Source organism: Mauremys mutica, unplaced genomic scaffold, assembly GCF_020497125.1.
Source record: "Mauremys mutica isolate MM-2020 ecotype Southern unplaced genomic scaffold, ASM2049712v1 000094F_np12_subseq_1:153747_obj, whole genome shotgun sequence".
NCBI lineage: Eukaryota > Metazoa > Chordata > Testudines > Geoemydidae > Mauremys > Mauremys mutica.
The window spans coordinates 4,460-26,195 of NW_025422842.1; the positions used below are offsets into that span (position 1 = coordinate 4,460).

At 43.8% G+C, this 21,736-nt stretch overlaps 1 protein-coding gene across 1 annotated transcript in view; it reads right to left on the reverse strand.

Moving 5' to 3' along the window:
* Positions 1 to 846: 846 nt before the first annotated feature.
* LOC123356961 (katanin-interacting protein-like) overlaps positions 847 to 21,736 on the reverse strand; it is a 70,423-nt gene continuing 49,533 nt past the window's right edge. Inside the window, exons 8-11 of the mRNA XM_045000215.1 lie at positions 18,611 to 18,760; positions 16,432 to 16,604; positions 6,049 to 6,161; positions 847 to 1,036 (exon numbers count right to left, since the gene is read on the reverse strand). Of these exons, the coding sequence (XP_044856150.1) occupies positions 847 to 1,036; positions 6,049 to 6,161; positions 16,432 to 16,604; positions 18,611 to 18,760 (626 nt within the window). The remainder of the gene's footprint in view (positions 1,037 to 6,048; positions 6,162 to 16,431; positions 16,605 to 18,610; positions 18,761 to 21,736) is intronic.

The following is a 21,736-nucleotide window of genomic DNA, read 5'->3' on the forward strand; positions in this document are numbered from 1 at the left end:
GACAACTCAACCAAAACCACCCTTATTCACAGATCATTTACATGCAACTATTCCATTGGTTGTATGGGGAGACTGCACAGATGATGGATTACTTGAACCAACTGCCACACCCATGGGGCAGCCCAAGCTTTCAGCTACTGGTTTTAATATAATTAGTCTATCCATAAAGTCATTTGTTTTTCATAGATGTTATTCACTCTAGGACACAAATGCTATTTCAGATCAGGTTGGGCGGAGGGAGAAGGTAAATACAGAAGAAATATTTTTATATAAAATCATAATCTCTGGCTAGTTCTCTCTTGAGTAACACAAAACTAGAGCTGCTGTGAGAGGATTCAGCCTTCAATAAGATGCAGAAAAAGAAGCATTACTACATTTGTTAACACATATGATCAGGATCAAATCACTTTGTGAAGTGAACATGACAAACCTGTGGAATATATGGAAACCACGGAGCTAAATCTGCATAACAAGACTCCAATAACTTGCACAGTGTTAACTTACTTCCTGTTGAGTGTGTCTATGGAGCAAGAGTTGCAAGTGACTTTGAAAAAAAGAAATGTTAAATGACAAGGTTTGAAATGATGAAACGGGTTTAGCACAGGTGCAATATAAACATTTACTTAGGGTTTCTAATTCATTGTGCCACTATACAACTGCATTTTCCAAACACATATGACCAGCACCCATATGACCCCTTCTCACCGCAAGGGAGTGAGGCCCTGGCAATTCAGTAGTCCAAGGAAGCCCCATGCCCATAGCTGCGCCTGCTCCCTGAGACATGTTGAAGTCATGTTTCCTGTGCCCTCTCCCATAAGGCCACAGGTCATTCAAAGTACCACTTTTTCATTTTGGTTTCTGATAAAATCTGGATGGCAGAATAGTTACAAAGCTGTGATTATTGCACCTATCTGTAAAAGCCTTATTTCTCACCACAGAATCTGGCTCCAGTTCCTCAGCAGGTAGGACTTTGTGACTGTGGCAGGTAGAACAGCTCTCAATTTCCTGCAGGAGTTTCAAAAGTTTCTTCTGTTGCCTGAAACATAGTTAAACTTTTAGGAATTTTGTTTCTAAATCTTTTACTTGGAAAAAAAATACTGAGTTAGAGTAAAGGTGAAAAAAACTCAGAATGAAAAAAAAACCCACCTAACTCATGCAGGACATTGCAATTATTTAAAAAACGCTATTAGAAACACATGAAATTTAGACAAAGATGTACTTAAAAAGCAATGCAAACACTGCTTTATTTCTGCCCCCGTATCGACAGCAGCAGCATTTTTCTTTGTTTCCCACATACTTGCTTTGTAAGATGTGCTATTTTTAGATAAAGGATTTTTCTTATGGGCTTATTCAGAGGTGAAGTTTAAACAGAGTTTATAAATACCTATACATGAGAAGATATTTGATTCCAGAGGGCTCTTTAATCTACATGCAAGTACCTATATGGGAACAAATATTTAATTGTGGGCTCTTCAATCTAGCAGAGAAAGGTATAACACAATCTAATGGCTGGAAGTTGAAGCTAGACAAATTCAGAGTGGAAATAAGGTGTACATTTTTAACAGTGAGAGTAATTAACCATTGGAACAACTGAATAAGGGCTGTGGGGGATTCTCCATCACTGACAATTTTTTTAAAAAAGATTGGATGCTTTCTAAAAGATATTCTCTAGGAATTATTTCAGGGAAGTTCTCTGGCCTGTGCTATAGATTCATAGATTCCAAGGACAAAAGGGACCACTGTGACCATCTAGTCTGACCGCCTGTATAACAAGCCTTATTTCCAATCTGAATTTGTCTAGCTTCAACTTCATGTTATACCTTACTCTGCTAGATTGAAGAGCCCACTATTTAAATGTTTTCCCCATGTAGGTACTTATATACTGTAATCAAGTCACCCCTTAACCTTCTCTTTGATAAACTAAACAGATTGAGCTCCTTGAGTCTATCACTATAAGGCATATTTTCTAATCCTTTAATCATTCTCAGGGCTCTTCTCTGAACCCTCTCCAATTTATCAACATACTTTGTGCATTATGAGCACCAGAACTGGACAAAGTATTCCAGCAGTGGTTGCACCAATGCCAAATATAGAGATAAAATAACTTCTCTACTCCTGCTTGAGATTCCCCTGTTTATGCATCTGAGAATCACATTGGCTGTTTTGGCCATAATATCATACAGGGAGCTCATGTTCAGATGATTATCCATCATGACCCCCAAATATTTTTCAGAGTCACTGCTTCCTAGGATAGAGTCCCCCATCCTGTAAGTATGTCCTATGATCTTTGTTCCTAGATGTCCATGTGACGTTGCACTCCATATGTTTTATGGAAATATGCTAATGGTGTGAATATGATGTAACTGGAATATGCTTTATGCAAAAGACCTCTTGTAACGTATCATTACAAAGCTTATGATCTACTGAGTGTGTTCATCCTATTTGTTTGCATGTATTATTTCTATGTCTGGAGTTAGGAGAATAAGATATAAACTTGTATTACTGATGTAAACATGTTAAGTGAAAGCCATTAAGGGTGCTTCAGAATCAATGAACTGCGAATGGGTTTGTTTACCTGCAAGCCTTCCTGTGTACCTGTCTTCCAGCTACTAGGTAATGAAGAAGGAGGTCTTACAGTGACATGTGATCACCTGAACCGGAATCTATCTTAAACCTGGTGCTTTTCCATTTAGATAGGGGGTGGAGACCCAGAGAGACAAAAGAGTCCTGCCTTAGGCCAAAGCTATAAAAGGGGGTGGAACAGAACAAAGGGGACTGCCAGTCATGAGAAATTCCTAGTTACCACCTCAGTGGGAACTAACAAGGACTGTGCCAGGGGAAAGAATTGGGCCCAGACTAGGAAAGAGTCTAGTCTGTGAAAGAAGCTTATTGGAACATCTCTGAGGGTGAGATTTACCTGTATTCAGTTTCTTAATGTATTAGGCTTAGACTTGCGTGTTTTGTTTTATTTTGCTTGGTAAACTTACTTTGTTCTGTCTGTTATTACTTGAAACCACTTAAATCCTACTTTTTATACTTAATATCATTTATTGTTTATTAATTAACCCAGAGTAAGTGATTAATACTTGGGGAGCAAACAGCTGTGTATCTCTTTCTATCAGTGTTATAGAGGGCAGACAACTTATGAATTTACCCTGTATAAGCTTTATACAGAGTAAAATGGATTTATTTGGGGTTTGGATCCCATTGGGAGCTGAGTGTCTGGGTGCTGGAGACAGGAGTACTTCCTGAGCTGTTTTCAGTTAAGTCTGCAGCTTTGGGGGCGTGGTTCAGACCCTGGGTCTGTGTTGCAGCAGGCTAGCGTGTCTGGCTCAACAAGACGGGGTTCTGGAGTCCCAAGCTGGCAAAGAAAATGGGCTCAGAGGTACTTTCAGCACATCAGGTGACAGTCCAAAGGGGGTCTCTGTGACCAAACCCATCACAGTACACATTTACATTTAGCTGTATTAAATGCATATTGTTTGTTTGTGCCCAGTTTACCAAGCAATCCAGATTGTTCTGTATCAGTGACCTGTTCTCTTCATTATTTACCACTTTTCCAATTTTTGTGTCATCTACAAACTTCATCAGTGATGATTTTATGTTTCCTTCCAGAGCATTGATACAAATGTTGACTAGCATAGAGACAAGAACTGATCCCTATGGGATCCCACTAGAAACAGACACTCTATGATGATTTCCCATTTAGAATTTCATGTTGAGACCTATCACTTAGCCAGTTTTTCATCCATTTAATGTGTGCCATTTTAATTTTATATCATTCTAGATTTTTAATCAAAATGTTGCGCAGTACCAAGTCAAACACCTTACAAAAGTCTATTACATCAACACCATTACCTGTATCAACTAAACTTGTAAACTCATCAGAAAAAGATATCAAGTTAGAAAAGATCTATTTTCCATAAATCCATGTTGATTGGCATTAATTACATTACTCTCCTTTAATTGTTTATTAATGGGAGTCTCATATCAGTTGCTCCATTACTCAGGATCAATTTAAGACTGACAGGCGTATAATTATCCCTGTCATCCCGTTGACTTTTTTTAAAAAATGGCACAACAATAGCTGTCTTCTAGTCTTCTGAAACTTCTCAGTGCTCCAAGACTTATTGAAAATCAACATAAATGGTTCAGTGAGCTCTTCAGGCAGCTGTTTTAAAACTCTTGAATGCAGGTTACCTGGACCTGCTGATTTAAGGTCTAACTTTAGTAACTTCTGTGTAACAACCTCCAGAGACATTAGTGGAATGGAAAGAGTGTTATCATCACCATATGATGAGACTATGTCATCTAATGTTTCCACAATACAGAACAGAAATACTTATTGAACACTTCTGCCTTTTCTGCATTATTATTGAAAATTCTATCATTTTCATCAAGTAGTGGACTAATACAATTTTCAGGTTTCTTTTTGTTCCTAATATATTGAAAAAACTTCTTTTTATTGTCTAACTTTGCTGGCCGTAGAGTTCTCCTTGTGTCCTTTGACTTCCCTTATCAATTTTCTACAATTCCTAACTTCTGATTCATATTCCTTTCTTTCAGCTTCCCCCTTCTTGAATTTGTTTTAGATAGATAGATAGATAGATAGATAGATAGATAGATAGATAGATAGATAGATAGATAGATAGATAGATAGATAGATAGATAGATATCTGTTGTGACAAAGTCAGGCCAGATGGCTGCAAGAGGGTCCTGGAAGGCTGATATATTAGCCCTAGAATGTTAAAGGCCCTTTTTCCTACAAGCTGAGAAGTAGTTACCTCAGGTCAATTACGGACACCGGAATCCAATTAAGCGCTGCCTGAGGCCTTTAAAAACCTCTCCTCTGGGGAGAACAAGGGGGAGAGGGAGAGAGAGAGAAAGATAGACAAACTGCTGCCAGGCTAGTGGCAACAGGGAAATAAACTGCTCCAGGGTGAGAGGCTGTGTTCCTTCTCATAGAGGAGACAGCCAAAACTGAGTGCCTGCTACGGGAAGGACTGACACCTCAGGGCAACCAACAGGATGACACTTTGCCCCAGCGAGGGGGGCAGTGAAAGGTACCCCCCCTGGGTTTTTGTTTATGAGACTGTTTCTTTGGTGGAGAATCACCCTTAGGCTGACCCTATAGATATATAAAACATTCAGTAAGTATATAATAATAGCTGCCTTCACGTCTCCTCTAAACCAGGTTGTTTTGTTAACCAGCACAGCCTTCTTTGAGGCTATTTGGACATCTAGTAATGTGTTCTTAAATGAGTCCCAATTATCACTCACATTCTTCTTTGTTAAATTCTTCCTCCCAGCTGATTTAGCTCATAACTGTTTTCAGCTTTATGACTTTGCACTTATTATAGCACCAAATATATATATATTACTGGTCTGAACTTTATTCTGCTTTCATCTCCTTCTCAATTGTCAAGTATTTGGTTTCCCAGGGGAACAGCTTTCTGCTTACATACAGTATTGGATGTTCTTTGCCATCCACCTCCTCGGACAATATGGCCCTGGGGCCCATCTTGGAGGAATCCATTTGGAGGATGAACTGTTTTGCAAAATCGGGCCTTCCTGTGCTTTTCTCTGGTCTGTCTCTGGAATCTCCTCCACTGCTGAGCTACTTCCTCTCTTAATGCTCCCACCACTGGAAACATGCCTAGCAAAGGCGAGGCTTCCTGTGTCCAGAGTGGCTCCTTAACCCTTGCCTCGTTGGTGCAGGGTTGATAAACCCCATTACACACCCACTCTCACCTGGACTATAGCAGAAAAGTCTGTTGAACTTTTAAGAAAACCAGTATTTTCAGCCTCTCCTGTAGATAACCAAGATGCAGGTCATCCTGCCTTTTACAGGGCAGAGACAAAATATGGGACACTGGAAGGAACATCTAGAAAAATGTTTAGTGGTAAGATTTATCCCATTACACAGAGCAGAAATTACATGCTCGTAGAAATAATCACAAGAAATGATGAAACCAGACAACCACAGTATATGATATCAAAAATCCAGTACATTAAGGAAATCATTCTTAAATAAACTAATATAGCTACCTGCTTCCCAAATGGCCAATTCTTTCAATAGCTTCTGACACTACAGTTGTTTCCTGTTGTTTTTCTGAAGGCTCGGTTGTTGCAGAAACAGATGAAGTTGAAACAGAAGGCAGCTATGTAAGAAAAGATTAGCAAATTTTATGTACACTATTCCCTACACACACAAAACAATATGAGTTGTGGTTTGTGTCTCTGAAATGAATGAGAGTATAGTCAAATTCTGATTTTAGCTAAACTAATGTAAATCCATCATGTTTCCATTGAATTTAATGGAATTACTGTGGATTTACACTGGTATAGCTGAGATTAGGATCTGGTCCTTTACATGTAATACTATAGGCAGGTGAAAATAATGTAAAAGGATTACCTACCACCCTTTAAAATAATTTATTAATATGAGATTTAAAGCCTAGATCAAAGAGCGAAAATGCAATTTCCTTCCCACTTTCAGCTTGCACTACTCCAATGTGCTTTCATGAAAATAAGAAATTACATCCTGCAATGGCAGTTCTCTGCTGATAATACTTTGAAAGAAAGAGCACTGCCATTGTCTCAGGATCCTGCATGTGAACAGGGCAGAAACTCCTCAAATTCAAAGACCTAAAGTCACTCGTGGGGCCTACTGCTAAAACCACCTGCTCCTTTCACGGTAGATGATAAAAACTGTCATGGTTACAGTGCAAACTGCTTTTTGGATCCCTTTAAAGGCCCACTTGAGTGCACCCTTCAGGTTACAGACTTGGCTTCATTCACCTCTGTCAAGGGTGGAACTCCAAGGCTCAACCACTCTTGGATTGAATCTGTGGATTGCAGTCCCCCTTATTTCCCAACCATGATAACATGACAGTCCCAACTGAACCTGCAAGAAAACTTCTCTTGGGAGACTTGTGAACCATAGCTAATTAAAGTGACTCAAAACTGACTTCTTCAAAACAAACATATTGTTTATACACCCAAATGTAGATAGCAAGCAGAAAGGGATAAAACAACAAAAGGTCTATTTGCCTGGGTCTTACCTAACTCTTACCCTTCCCTTGAAAGTTTCCCATAAGTTCCACTCAGTCCAGGCCCCCTACTTCTGGGTTGCAAGAGACAGCCAGGCCATGCAGCATTTTCTGCCTCTCTCTCTTATAGTGTGTCCCCCAGGCAGCTGATGCCCACACACCCCTGCCTTCCTCTGTAGGAAGAAGTCTTTAATGATTTAATGTTCCTTTGATTCTAGGCTCAGGCTGGGGAAAAATAGATCTGCTAGCATGGCTGGAAACAGCATTTTCCAATTAATAGTTCTCACATTATTTTTTTAAGGACAGTTGGTATTCTCTTTGGAGGAACCTTGTGTCTGTCATTCATTTCCTGCTTGTTTTCCCCTAACAGCTTTCTTTGATTCAACTTCATGCAGTCCTAAAGGATGATAATAAGCACTGAGGTTCACAGGACATTCATAAAAAAATGCAGATATCTCCCTGGTTCTTCATAAGAATATTCCCATGTTTATCACAATTGAACAAAGTACAAAAGATTACATAACCTTTAAATGCTGAAGGAAGAGTGAGCTTTGATCCATCACATCACACAGCTTTCAGAGAACAACAATTACTAGTGTGACAGATGGTGAGCTTTTCTGTAATTATTTATAACTACTATATGTTGACCTGGTTATTGAGATGTTTACTGTGTGAATATATTGGTTTAGTTTAATAGTAAGCTGTAAGAAAATAAACAGGAAGGAAACAACAGCTCAAGATAAGCTACCCTATAGTGAACATTAGAGGGTTATTGTAGGACAATGGCTGAGCCATTGGCTCTGAGGAGCCTGCCTCAATCTCCTGCGGAGCCTGCTGAATTGGTTTGGACAAGCAGAGCCAAAAGCCTGTCAACTGGCAAGCCCAAAGGAACTCTAGCGGGATAAAATGAGGCTCTCTGTCCATGGGGAGGTAATTGTTGGGAGAGCTGTTCAAACTAACACAGACACCTATTGGGGTACCTGAAGAAGCGAGGCCTGCTTAGGACACCCTCACAGAATGATAGGGCTCTAGGTAAGAAAGACACGCATGTTGACTGTTTAAAATCCTTTTTCTCTAAATGCTGCTCCTATTGTTAAAATTAAGCAACATAGGGCTTGGCTACACTTACAAGTTGCAGCGCTGGTGGAGGCTTTCCAGCGCTGCAACAACACCCCGTCCACACTTGCAGGGCACAACCAGCGCTGCAACTCCCTGGTTGCAGCGCTGGCTGAAAACCCATCCCGGCAGGGGTATAAGGAGTGCAGCGCTGGTGATCCAGCGCTGCCCAGCAGGTGTGGACACTCACCAGCGCTTTACCTGTCCTCCAGGGAATAAGGAGGTATCCCAGAATTCCTGTTCAGCCACTCTGCACATCAGTTTGCACTCTACTGCTCTTGGCTCAGGTGACCCGCCCTGTAAATGCCCCGGGAAATTTAAAAATCTCCTTCCTGTTTGCTGCAGCCAGGTGTGGAGTGCAATCAGTTTTAATCAGTTACAGGTGACCATGCCTCCACGCGGCAAACGAGCCCCAGCATGGAGCACTGGTGAATTGCAGGACCTCATCAGTGTTTGGGGTGAGGCATCTGTTCAGGCACAGCTGCGCTCCGGCCGTAGGAATTACGATATCTTTGAGCAGATATCAAGGGCCATGCTGGATCGGGGCCATGATCGGGACGCAGTACAATGCAGGGTGAAAATTAAAGAGCTGCGGAGTGCCTATTACAAAGCCCGAGAGGGGAATCGACGATCCGGAGCTGCTCCCACGACCTGCCGTTTTTACAGGGAGATGGATGAGATACTTGGGGGTGACCCCACTGCCAATCCCAGGATAACGATGGACACTTCTGAGCAGGCTGGGGGACAGGAGGAGGAGGCGGAGGAGGCGGCGGAGGCGGAGGCGTGGGGGGGGGAGGAAACCGCGAGTGAAGCTCCTGGCATGGGGGAAGAAACCGCAGATTCCCTGGAGGCATGCAGCCAGGAGCTCTTCTCAAGCCAGGAGGAAAGCACCCAATCGCAGCAGCCAGCAGTTGCAGAAGGACAAGCAGAGGAGCGTGTTACCGGTAAGCGGCTTTTATTTTCTGGGTGAAATGTTTCTGGAGAGGAGGGGGGGTTATGGATGCATGCATGCCAGCCTCTAGATGTGGAATAGCCCGTTGATGTGGTCTATCACGTCGCGGTAATCTGCCTCAGTTATCTCAGCAAAAGCTTCATCCAGAGCGTGGGCAATATGCCTGCGCAGGTTTATAGGCAGAGCCACTGTGTCCCTTGTCCCAGTGACGGTGACGCGTCCGCGCCACTCTTCTGCCAGTGGTGGGGGGACCATTTCTGAACACAGGCAAGCCGCATAGGGTCCCGGGCGGAATCCACATTGCTCTAAAAGAGCCCCCCGCTGTTCCCTAGTGACTCGCAGTAGGGAAACATCTTCCAGGATTAAGTCCTGTGAAAAATGTTGGGAGACTCTTTAGTGAAGAGATAGGGAGATAAGATCACCCCTGCATCTGCATTTCACTCAACCCCTCTAGCACTCCAGATTACCCGAAGCAACCAGCTCCCCTCTTACACCCAAGCCCCACTTCTCCCCATATAAGCACTGCTCACTCACCATGTCGTGGCTTCTGTAGTGTTATGCGTGTGGGTAAAAGAATGCTTAAATAAGAACTCACTCCCTCAGTGTAACAATTCATGTCTGGAGATAGTGGATACAATGCTGCCCGTGTTAAATGTTGTCATTTCTGTTTCTACAGTGACCTTGACTACTGGACTGCCCAGATGTTCAACATCACAGAGGCTTCAAAATTTGAGAAAAAATCCCCGAAAGAGCAAAGAAGACATGCTGAAAACTGTTCTTAATCAGTCTGCTCGAGAGAGTAAGGACTTGAAGGATTGGCGAGAGAAAGAAAGCAGGACACGCAAGAGAAATGCAGTGGCCAAGAGGAAAACCACGGAGCGGCTGCTAAGCATCCTGGAGCGCCAAGCGGAGTCTATAGAGTCACTCGTTGCCATGCAAGCAGAGCACTACCGTGCTACTCCCCCACCCGCCCCGTCCTTTGTGCCTTGTGCCCCAATGTCAGCTCAAACCACCTTTCCCCAGCATCCAGGTTCTTACCACCACCAGCTGCCTCCAACACCTGTATGTTCCCCAACCAGCCCTGATACCTACCACCACCCTTACCCTCTGCATTCAACCCCCATCACCATGCAGTATATGAACCCTGAAGTGCAGGATTCATTAAACAGCAATCCAGACAGGGCATATGCAAACTTGTGACTGTACAGTTCACCAACCCACACCCCTGCCCTCTTGTGTTCATGAAATGTTGTGTGTCTGTCTGTCTGTCAAGGAAGTTTTTTTCTTTTCAATAAAACAATTCTTGGCTTTGAAAACAGTCTTTATTATAGCAGATAGTGAAAGATACCTTAGCCCAGTAAAGAAAGAGGCACTACAAATCATATTATTATTATGGATAATAGAATAACAGTGTAAGCAGTGCAATTCACTCCCATGCAAGGCAGCAAACATTATTGTTGGCTTTCAGCCTCAAATTCTTCCCTCAAGGCATCCCTAATCCTTGTAGCCCTGTGCTGGGCCTCTCTATTAGCCCTGCTCTCTGGCTGTGCATATTCAGCCTCCAGGACTTGAACCTCGGTGGTCCATGCCTCACTGAATGTTTCACCCTTCCCTTCACAAATATTATGGAGGGTACAGCAAGCGCATATAACCGCGGGGATGCTGCTTTCCCCCAAGTCTAGCTTCCCATACAAGCAACGCCAGCGGGCTTTTAAACGCCCAAAAGCACACTCCACAGTCATTCTGCACCGGCTCAGCCTGTAGTTGAACCGGTCCTTGCTCCTGTCAAGCTTCCCTGTATAGGGTTTCATGAGCCAAGGCAGTAACGGGTACGCGGGGTCTCCAAGGATCACAGTGGGCATTTCGACATCCCCTACTGTGATCTTCCTGTCTGGGAAAAAAGTCCCTGCCTGCATCTTCCTGAACAGGCCACTGTTCCGAAAGATGCGTGCATCATGCACCTTTCCAGGCCAGCCTGTGTAAATGTCAATGAAACGCCCGCGATGATCCACAAGTGCCTGGAGAACCATAGAGAAATACCCCTTCCGATTAACGTACTCTGATGCCAGGTGGGGGGGGGCCAGAATAGGAATATGCGTCCCATCTATCGCCCCTCCACAGTTAGGGAAACCCATGTGTGCAAAGCCATCCACAATGTCCTGCACGCTCCCCAGAGTCACGGTCTTTCTTAGCAGGATGCGATTAATTGCCTTGCAAACTTGCATCAAAACGATTCCCACGGTCGACTTTCCCACACCAAACTGGTTCCCGACCGACCGGTAGCTGTCTGGAGTTGCCAGCTTCCAGATTGCAATAGCCACTCGCTTTTCCACCGTCAGGGCAGCTCTCAATCTTGTGTCCTTGCGCCGCAGAGTGGGGGCGAGCTCAGCACACAGTCCCATGAAAGTGGCTTTTCTCATACGAAAGTTCTGCAGCCACTGCTCGTCATCCCAGACTTCCATGACGATGTGATCCCACCACTCAGTGCTTGTTTCCCGAGCCCAAAAGCGGCGTTCAACGGTGCTGAGCATTTCCGTAAATGCCGCAAGCACTTTAGTGTCACACGCGGCAGGCAAATCCATATTGATATCATCGTCGGAATCCTCACTGTCACTTTGGAGCTGAAGGAATAGCTGGACTGCCAAACGTGTTGTGCTGGTGACACTCATCAGCAGAGTCCTCAGCAGATCGGGCTCCATTTGCCACAGAAATCGCGATTCACACAGAGAGTAACAGAAAGACACTCACAATGGCGCCAAACGCTGCTGGAAAGAGTGAATGCTGGGATGTGAAGCGATGCACCACGGGGCGCTGGCAAACAGGAAGCGGAATGACCCGCACACTTCCTTCCCCTTCCCACAATACTCAGCGCCAAAACGGCGCCAAAACGGGACGAGGTGCTCTGTGGGATAGCTGCCCACAATGCACCTCTCAATACAGCGCTGGAAAGTGCTGCAAGTGTGGCCACACTGCAGCGCTGGTAGCTGTCAGTGTGGCCACACTCCAGCGCTGGCCCTTCCACAGCTGCATGACCAGCGCTGTAACTCCCAGCGCTGCAACTTGTAAGTGTAGCCAAGCCCATACTAGCTTAAGAAGGCTGTCACACTTTATTCATCACTGGTCACAGACTCACAAAGGGATGGATGGAGGTGTACACAGATGGTTGTTGAGGGCTCCAGTAAACTTTCATTAATGGCCATGATAAGTCTCCCTATTATGGAAATATGAAGAATTTCTTTGTGCTGCTTCTCTTGGACCACTTCCAGGAGTATGATTGAGGTTTCCACCACATGTTTCATCAGGTCCTGGAAAAAAGAGTTACTAACCTGTTCAATAACTGTTCTTGTTTGAGATATGCTGTGCATGCCCATTCCATTCTTAGTGTCTGTGTCCCCAGCGCAGAGACATCAGAATTTTTTCCCCTCAGCGGTACTCGTTGGGAGGCTCAAGTGCCCTCTGCTGCCATGCACCACTGCGTGGACATATAAAGGGCAGAGCCACCCCTAACTCCCCTCAATTCCTTCTTGCTAGAATTCCAAAGTAGAGGGGCAGGAGGGTGGATCATGGAATGGACACATGTGACACTCTCAAAGAATAACAGTTACTGAACGGGTTAGTTTTTCTTCTTCAAGTGATTGCACATGTGCATTCCACTCTTGGTGACTCTCAAGCTGTGAAAACAAGAGGTGGGATTGGACAACAACTCATCCAACACTAGCATTGTCTCTGGAGCCTTGAGCCACAGCATAATGGGAGGCAAACACGTGGACTGAGGACCAGGTTGCCGCTCTACAAATGTCCACAATTGGAACATGTGTCACAAAAGCCACTGAGGCAGACTGTGATCTCAGTGAATGAGCTGAGACTCTGCTCACAAGGGTGACATTAGCCATGTCATATCACATGCATATACAGGAGGCTATCTAAGAAGAAATTCTTTGGGTGGAGACTGATTGTCCTTTTGTTCTGTCTTCCAGCTCTACTAACAGTTCGGAAGACTTAGGGAACTTCCGGTTCTGTGCAGTTAGAATGCCAGAGCTCTTCTGATATGCAGGGTATGGAAACACTCCTCTTCCTTGCTCGAATGCAGCTTCCGATAGAATACAGGCAAATAAATTGGCTGGTTCATACGGAAAGATGACACCACCTTTGGGACAAACCTTGGTTGAGAATACAGATAAACTTTGTCCCTAAAGGATATCACATAGGGAGGCCCAGACATTAAGGCAAGCAGCTCTCCTACCCTTCTGGCCGAGGTGATGGCCACCAAAAATACTCTTTATTGACAGATGCAGTAGAGTGCAAGGCAAAGGCTCAAACAGGGGACTCATAAGTCTTGACAACACTAAGTTTAGATCCCACGGGAGAGCGGGAGTCTTGCACCTGAAGATACAATTTGACTAGGCCATTCAAAAACTTATGGATATGTCATTAGAGAAAAATCCACTTCAGGATGGAACAGTGAAATAGCTGCCAGATGTACTTTGATCAAACTAGCAACCAAACTTAACAGCCAGAGCTAACGTGCATGTCGACTGTGGGCAGGCAAAGGGAACATCTACATATAGATTGGTTAGACTTGTTCACAAATGTAGGGAAGGGAGGACCTGAGAGGGCACCTTCACCACTGAATCTAGATGATGATAGCTCAGAAAGTAGACTGATGCCAGCCAACCCTGTTGAACTCTGAGGTGCAATCTGGCATACTGAACCAGGTAAGTGCAGGAACCCATGTGCCTCAGAAGCCTCAAACATTTTTGTGCTGTTGTGACCAGGTGAGCTTTCATATCTATAACAACTGATTGAATTGCTTGAACCTTTGAGTCTGGAAGAAAAGCTCTGGCCTGAGTTGAGTCCGTTACAGCCCCTATAAACTCTATCCGCTGGACTAAGGAGATGAGAGTCTTCTCTGTGTTGACTAGCAGTCCCAAAGCATTGATTGTTGACTGGCTCAGGGATACACTGCACGTACCTGCAGTCTGGATTGGTCCTTGACAAGCCAGTCATCCAGACAGAGTTGAACTCCAGATATTCTGAGGAATGCAGATACTACTGCTATAACTTTTGTAAAGACCCTGAGAGCTGCTGGCAGGCCAAATGGTAGCACAATGAACTGGTAATGATTTTGATTTACCAAAAATCTGAGGTACATCCTGTGAGCTTTGTTGATTGCCACATAGAAGTAGACATCTGTTAAGTCAAGGGTGGCACACTAGTCTCCAGGATCCAGGGAGGGGATAATAGAAGCTAGGGTGACAATGCAAAACTTCATTTTTTAAGAATTTGTTGAGTTGAAACAAGTCTAAGATCGGTCTGAGACCCCTCTTCACTTTTGGGATTAAGAAATAGAGGGACTAAAACCCCCGCCATCTGAGACAGTGTTGAACCTCCTCTGTGGCCCCAGAGCAAAGGAGAGATTGTACCTCCTGGAAGAGGATCTTCTCATGAAAGCAGTCCCTGAAGAGGGATGGGGAAGGAGGGTGGCAGGGAGCAGTAGAAACAAACTGGAGGGTATAACCCACTTCCACATTGCTCAAGACCTACTGGTCTGAAGTAACTTGGTACCAAGCACTGAGGAAGTGGGAGAGACCATTTTCAAAAGTGGGAGAATTTGGGTCTGGAGAGATGGAGACTGTTTGCATCTTCAACATGCATCCATCAAAACCAATTTGCATCCATCAAAATGATTGTTTGGCACTTCCCTCATGTCTTGAAGGGCCTGGAGCTGGGGCCAAAGTAGCAGGAGGAGGAGGCCTGAACCTATATCCCCTGGACTTCAAGGCTTGTAACTTGGTCAAACCGAATCCTATTTCATCTGGAACAAGGCCATGCACTGCTTCTCCAGGAGAACAATTTCTCTGCTAAATGACATACCAGACATGCACTAGATTTTTCTCATGTTCTTGTCATTGAGAATTTGAGATATATGTACAAATGGGTAACCTAGCTGTGCAGTGAAAAGTCTGTGGGTCAGATATGGGGTGAATAATTAAGAACAGCTGAAGATGAGGGAAAGGACCTTCTGAATCTTGTAAGAGAGATAGAGAGAGGCTCCTGTAGGCTTTGGAAGGTGCACAGAATCTGAGGTAAGAAGTTGGGCTATGGAATTTACACATGCAATCAAAGCCAGTAGAATTTAAAAGTCTTGGGAAATAAAATGCCATCTTTTGTTTATTTTCTTTTTAGCTCCTTAATTCTGCCCTGTAGCACATTTACATGTTGAAGGTGGGATTTTCAAAGCCTTCAGTGTTAGTAGTAACTGGAAGTAAATTACTTCCCTGAGAGTAGAGTTAGGCCAACACTGAGACTGGGGGCTTTTGAAAATCCCACTCTGTGTCCCAAGATAATGCCTATTTTAAGTATTACCTTACTTTCATAAAACATAGCAAGTTCATGTTATTTGTGAATATGCAGAGGGAACTTCTCTCTCTCTCTTAACCACAAAACAACAGACATCACAAAAAATTTGGAGAATTTGCAGAATTTGGCAGCCCATAACCTGGAAAGAGATTCTTTAACACCAACAGATCCAGTCTTAAAATACAGCCAATAAGGGTCTGATCCAATTCTGAAGCCAGTGAAAAGCTCCCATTGACTTCAGTGAAACTAGGATCAGGCCCTAAGTGTGAATGTGTGCAATGAAAGTCATGTGACTGCTTTTCAAATTGTTTGGGTGTTAACTAATTGAGGGAGGGAATGGCAGAAACCAGAAGGATCCTTTCTACCTCGAAGAAGAAGAGTCACATAAATGGTTAACACATTTTTTTCTGATCTTCTCTCAACTCAAGAAAGAGCTGTAAGGTAATATCCCCAGAAAGTGCATGTGGGGTGACCACACTATTTCATTTCACGTAGTGTTAAGAGTCACCCCACCATGCACCCTTGTAAGGCTTTAAACCAGTGAGACTCAGACTGGGGTTTGTGGGCCACAAGCGGCTCTTTAATGTGTCTAATGTGGCTCTTTGCAGCACATGATATTAAAACACTGTGTTATTTAATTATTAACCAATCAGGATGCTTTTACTATGTTATCAACCAATTGTAGTTGATAAAATAATAATACTTGGTCAGTCATTTTGCTGTGAGCATTATATATATAATTAACTGAATTAACAATGAAACAATGAATTCATACTACTACTGCGGCTTTTGGGGGTAATGTTGATTGCCAGTTTGGTTCCTGAACCACTGAGGTCTGAGTAGCACTGCATTAAACCATATAAGATTCCTATTCATGTTTAGGGAAAGGATACAATTTTTGCTACTGAACACCTTGGATCTCTCTTATCCAAGCTCAGTACTTTGGCATACCATTTGATGGCTGGCAGAAGTCTCCAGCCTTCTGCAAAGCATCTCTCTTTGCAAGATCTCATTTTCAGCTTGCATAGCTTTAATGACAGCAGAAGCAGATTGCTCAGGATCCTTCTTCTCACAAACATTCCTTCGAGTTGCTGACAGTGGCTTTTCTGGTCGACTTAATGGTCCTGACATCGAAAAGTAGCAAGAAATGTCAACTGATTATCTCATACATGTATAAAACACAGTAAAAGCCCATGCATGAAATATCTGGTCAAGTTATTAACAAAGGGCTGAACTGGCAGCTTGTAACCCGGCCCAAGTAAGGCACAGCATATAGGTGATGCTAATGTTTGTTTTAACATTAGAGTTCCAGGTCTTCTCTACCTTGGACAACTAGTGAACAAATGACATCACAAGAAAGTATAGATAGCAGTGTGGCTGCTATCTATATGCATATCTGTATGCATAGCAGCAGAATGGGCCTGGCTGAGCTGTGCTGAAGACATACCAACTGGTTTCTGGCAGGTTTGTACTCGGCACAGATCACTCATGCTCATGCTGCCACTACCCATGCTACCACAACTACACTGCTATTTATACTTGTGTTAGCTCAATAAGAGCTAGCAAGAGTATGTGTACATGAGCAGGGGAATCACACCCCTAGTACATAATGTAGACATAGCCAAAGGCAAAACAACCAAACACAATCCTTCCTCCACAGCCCTCAGAAAACCCCAACAGCTTTCAGGCCTACTGTTTTTAAAACACAGCTTAATCATACTATAAGAATGATAACAGGGACATTGAAGCCAGCAAAACTTGTATGGTTACCAGTCCTAGCTAATATTCCTCCACCTAACATCTGGTATCAGAATGCACCAATAAACTGCCCCCCAAGCTACAGAAAATGACACACTTGCCACTGTTCAGGGATATATGGGATGCACTGCATCACCAATTACATAGCAGAAATCCTATCTGGACAGTGCTGCATACTTTCCATTAAGCTGATGATATCATCAGCTTACTGTGGTGGACAGGGTGGGGGAAAGCCTCTGCTACTACCAGGAACTTCCACTGCCACTACCAGTCACTCCTTGGCTTTGGACTTCCCACACCACCTCTGGAGACAGATTAACAAGTTTAGATGTGGCATTGTTTACTGCTGAAGACTGACTATGCCTGTGGCCTGGGTATCTATGGTGCTGTGAAAGATGCTGCACACAGGCTGGATGGTTGCTCTTTTTGTGTCGGGCTCCCCAGAGGTCTTCCCAAGATGACCACTGTTAACTCAAGCTGCTGTTGTTTTTCTCCAAACCGTCCCTTGGTTGTCTTGCTCACACACAATTGCTATATGTATATAATACCCTGTTTTAAAAGTGTTTGAAGGAAGTGCAACACACATCTTTGAAAAACTGGTCAAACACACGGATCTGATCCGGCAGGTATTGCTACAAACATTAGCTGGTGCTGGCATTCAGGTGGCAGGTGGAGTTTGAGTTTCTCTTTTGTTTAAGAAGGAATATAATTTCTTGGTTTTGTTTGGGTTTTGCATTAATTAAGGAGCCACTGTTTGGGTTTTTCCAGTGCTGTTAACTTTACTGGCTCTCAGGATTCACTTGGAAGCAGCTGTGCTTAGCTTGAGAAGTTTTATTACAGTAATAAGTCCATCTGACCCTCTTCCATTCATTTGAATAACTGGGTTTATGTCAGATATTCTCCACACTCCCCAAAACCCATCTTTTTGTAACTGATGGTGAACTTGCCTAAGGGGAGTGGCTGGATTACAGACAGCTACCATCTTTTGACAATTCCTCTGAAGATCCAGTAGTTGACATGCAGAGGCTGCCTTCCTGTCAGCACCCTTTCACCATAGGGAATATGTCTGTGTAAAGAAAAGGGGGGCAAGTATAGAGCAATAGGGAGGATGGAAAAGGAGGGGAAGAAGTCTTCATTCTGTGGGGGCAGGGAAAGAAGAATGAGGAGACACAGAGGTGGCATATATAGCCATGGGCTTGCTCCTGTTCCCACTAAAGTCAATGGAATTTTGAGATAAGAGGAAGCATAAAAATGGGCAACAGCCCAGGAGAGTGAAGATAGAAGTGTGCAGAAGGGACAACATCTGAGCCAGGGCAGGGAAAGGAGAATGGAAGCTCACACTGTATACTTCACATATTCTCATCTCTCTTACTAGAACAGGTTCTTTCATGTCCCTCCTTGTGCGGGGGTCCAGCAGAAAGTGGCCGAGCCATTTTACTTCTGACCTTCATAGGTCTGATTGGAATGTAGGTTTCAGCAGCATCTTTCCTCTTTGCAGACAGAATTCGTTCCTGTTTCACATCTGCGAAAAACAAGTGAGAAGAGTATGAGAACTAGAGTCACAGAGTTCAAGGCTAGAAGGGACCACCAAATCATCCAGCCTGACTTCCTGTATATCACAGGCTACCACCATAACCCAGCTCCTGCACACTAAACACATTAGTCAAGTGAAATTCAACTGGATTTAGGAGCAGCAACTCAGTGAAGACTTATTAGGCCTTGTCCACAAACAAGAGTTTTGCTGCTTTAACTATGCTGACAAAGTTAAACTAAGCTGCATTTTCTATCTTTGCTGTTCTTTTCTCTCCCTTTTGTGGGTGTTTGCCTCATTCAACCTTAGGGAAAGCAGAATCTGACTTCAGCAACTATGCTGGCAAAGTTAAAGCAGTACACACACACCATTCCCCTAGTGTAGATGTAGTTATACTGTTATAGATGTGCTTACATATAGCTTATTCAAGTACAATGAAGCTACATAAGCTATACCAGTATGAAGCGCCTTATATCTGTATAACTGTATCTATATTAGGGCTTTTACCAGCATAATATATCTGTAAATAAAACATATACCTTGCCAACATAGTTAAGCCAATAAAACTTGTTAAATGTAGATTAGGATTTAGACACAAATTTTGGATTACAAAGGAAGATGTGGTGATCTGTACTATTATGTTCACCACTTTTACAAGACTGTGATAAATTTTGTATGAAGTATGACTTGTGAGCTATCATTTGAAAGCTCATAATCTGCTGAACATTGTTCTTGTTAAATATGTGTATCAGTATTATATGTAAAGTTATAAGATTCTACTGCATAACATTGTTATAACATGCTCCAATGTTAAGAAAAGCAGGTCAAAACCAGTTTCTCAGGAATAAAGGTCAGGCCAGTACCCAGCCAGATGTTAAAAGACTATCACCTGCTTAAGTGGCCATTCTCCGTCAGGGGGAAGATGTGAATAAGAAATTTACATTTCATCACAGGGATGGTTCAAACCTCACATCCACAAGAGACTGCTTGTCACCTGCTCCCCAGCTGGGGGTAATCCTTAAAGAGGGGAGAGGGTTATAAGAATGAGAGACAGTGACCTCCCCTTCACCTTTCTCTCCCTCCATCTCTACTCATGGCAGCTTCTGGGCCCATAAAGGGGGGCTGCAGAAGGACATTGCAGCAAAGATATTCCCGTGTTTCTTCTTTGGATCTTTCAGGACCATTGATCTTTCCGCTTTTGAAGAACAAGACTGCTGGGCAGTCAAAATGCCATTTCAGCCTCAAGCACAAGGCAAGAGAGAGACGTGACCCCGCCTGCAAGAGCAATAGTGAAAGAGAAGTTGCAGCCAAGAATTTATGTCCTTATTGGTCTCCATTTAAAAAAAAAATAGAACTTTTGAAAAATGGAAAGCATTCAAATAATAAATGTTGTCCTCAAACTTTTAAAGTTTAAATGACTGATGACAGAGGTTTAGAGTTGAAGACCCAATTCACAGAAAAGAGAGGTCACTTACTAGTAACTGCCTCTATGCATTCCCACTTGTGGGATGTGGTGACCCAGGCATTGAGCTGCAGAACTACCTTTTAAAAGCTGTATCCATTGAGTGGCACACAGGAGACCCAAAGCCCAATGCTGGTACTGGTTTGCCAGGTCTTAGTATGGCTGATCAGATCGTATGCTGTGTCTGTGTTTCTCCAACAGCAAGGTTGCAAGTGAGAGTCAGCACTAGAGACCGAAGCTGCATTTTCTATCTTTGCTGTTCTTTTCTCTCCCTTTTGTGGGTGTTTGCCTCATTCAACCTTAGGAAAAGCAGAATCTGACTTCAGCAACAACCACAGCTCCAGCCACCTCAACTAACTAGTTTTCTTTTCCCCAGAAAGAACAATTACCATATTTAATACCACCTAAAAAACCATCAGATGGGTTTTTCCCTATAAAAACTCTCGACAGCTAAAGGGAAAGGTAATAAGGGATATTGTTAAAATTAAATCTTTACTTAACGCTTTACATTTCAAATGCTTCAACTGTTTTTTCCCCTTTTTATTCTATATCTTTAAAAAAAGGTTATAAAGATATTTAATGGTCTAGGCCAGGGGTCGGCAACCTGCGGCACACGTGCCAAAGGTGGCATGCGAGCCGATTTTTACTCGTGCGCTGCTACCAGCCGGAGTCCTGGCCGCTGGCCCCGCTCAGCCTGCTGCCGGCCTGGGTGAACGGAACCCCCAGCCGGCAGTGGCTGAGTGGGGCTGGTGGCCGGGACTCCGGCAGGCAAGAGCCGGTAGCCAGAACCCCAGACCGGCAGCAGGCTTAGCCACTCAGCCCGCTGCCGGTCTGCGGATCTGGCCGCTGGCCCCTTGCTGGCTGGAGTCCCAGCCATCGGCCCCGCTGAGCCTGCTGCCAGCCCGGGATGCCAGCCGCCAGCCCCGCTCACCCTCGTTGCTGGTCTGGGGTTCCAGCCACCTGGCCCCCTGCCAGCCGGGGTCTGGGCCTCTGGCCCTGCTCAGCCCTCCTGCCGGCCTGGGGTACTGGCAGCCAGCCCAGGGCTCTGCTCGTGGCCTGGTCCCAGCACTCTGCAGCCCTTATCAAAAATTACACTACAATTAGCTTAAAAACTTGAAAACTTAAAAAATTTGTATATTACAGTAATTGTTAAACATGTATAATGTTAATAAATACAAAGATTTGATGAAACAAAGTAGTTGTACTTATGTGCCTGTGCTTAATTTGTGTTTTTGATGATTTACCTTCTAAAAAAAAAACAACCTTGAGTGTCTTGCACCCCCAGAAAGGGCATCTCGCACCCCCATGGGGTGCGTGCACCCCAGGTTAAGAAGCACTGCACTAAGCTGATAAGATCTGCATTTTAATTTAATTTTAAATGAAGCTTCTTAAACATTTTAAAAACCTTGTTTACTTTACATACAACAATAGTTTAGTTATATAATATAGACGTATAGAGAGAGACCTTCTAAAAATGTTAAAACGTATTACTGGCACGCAAAACC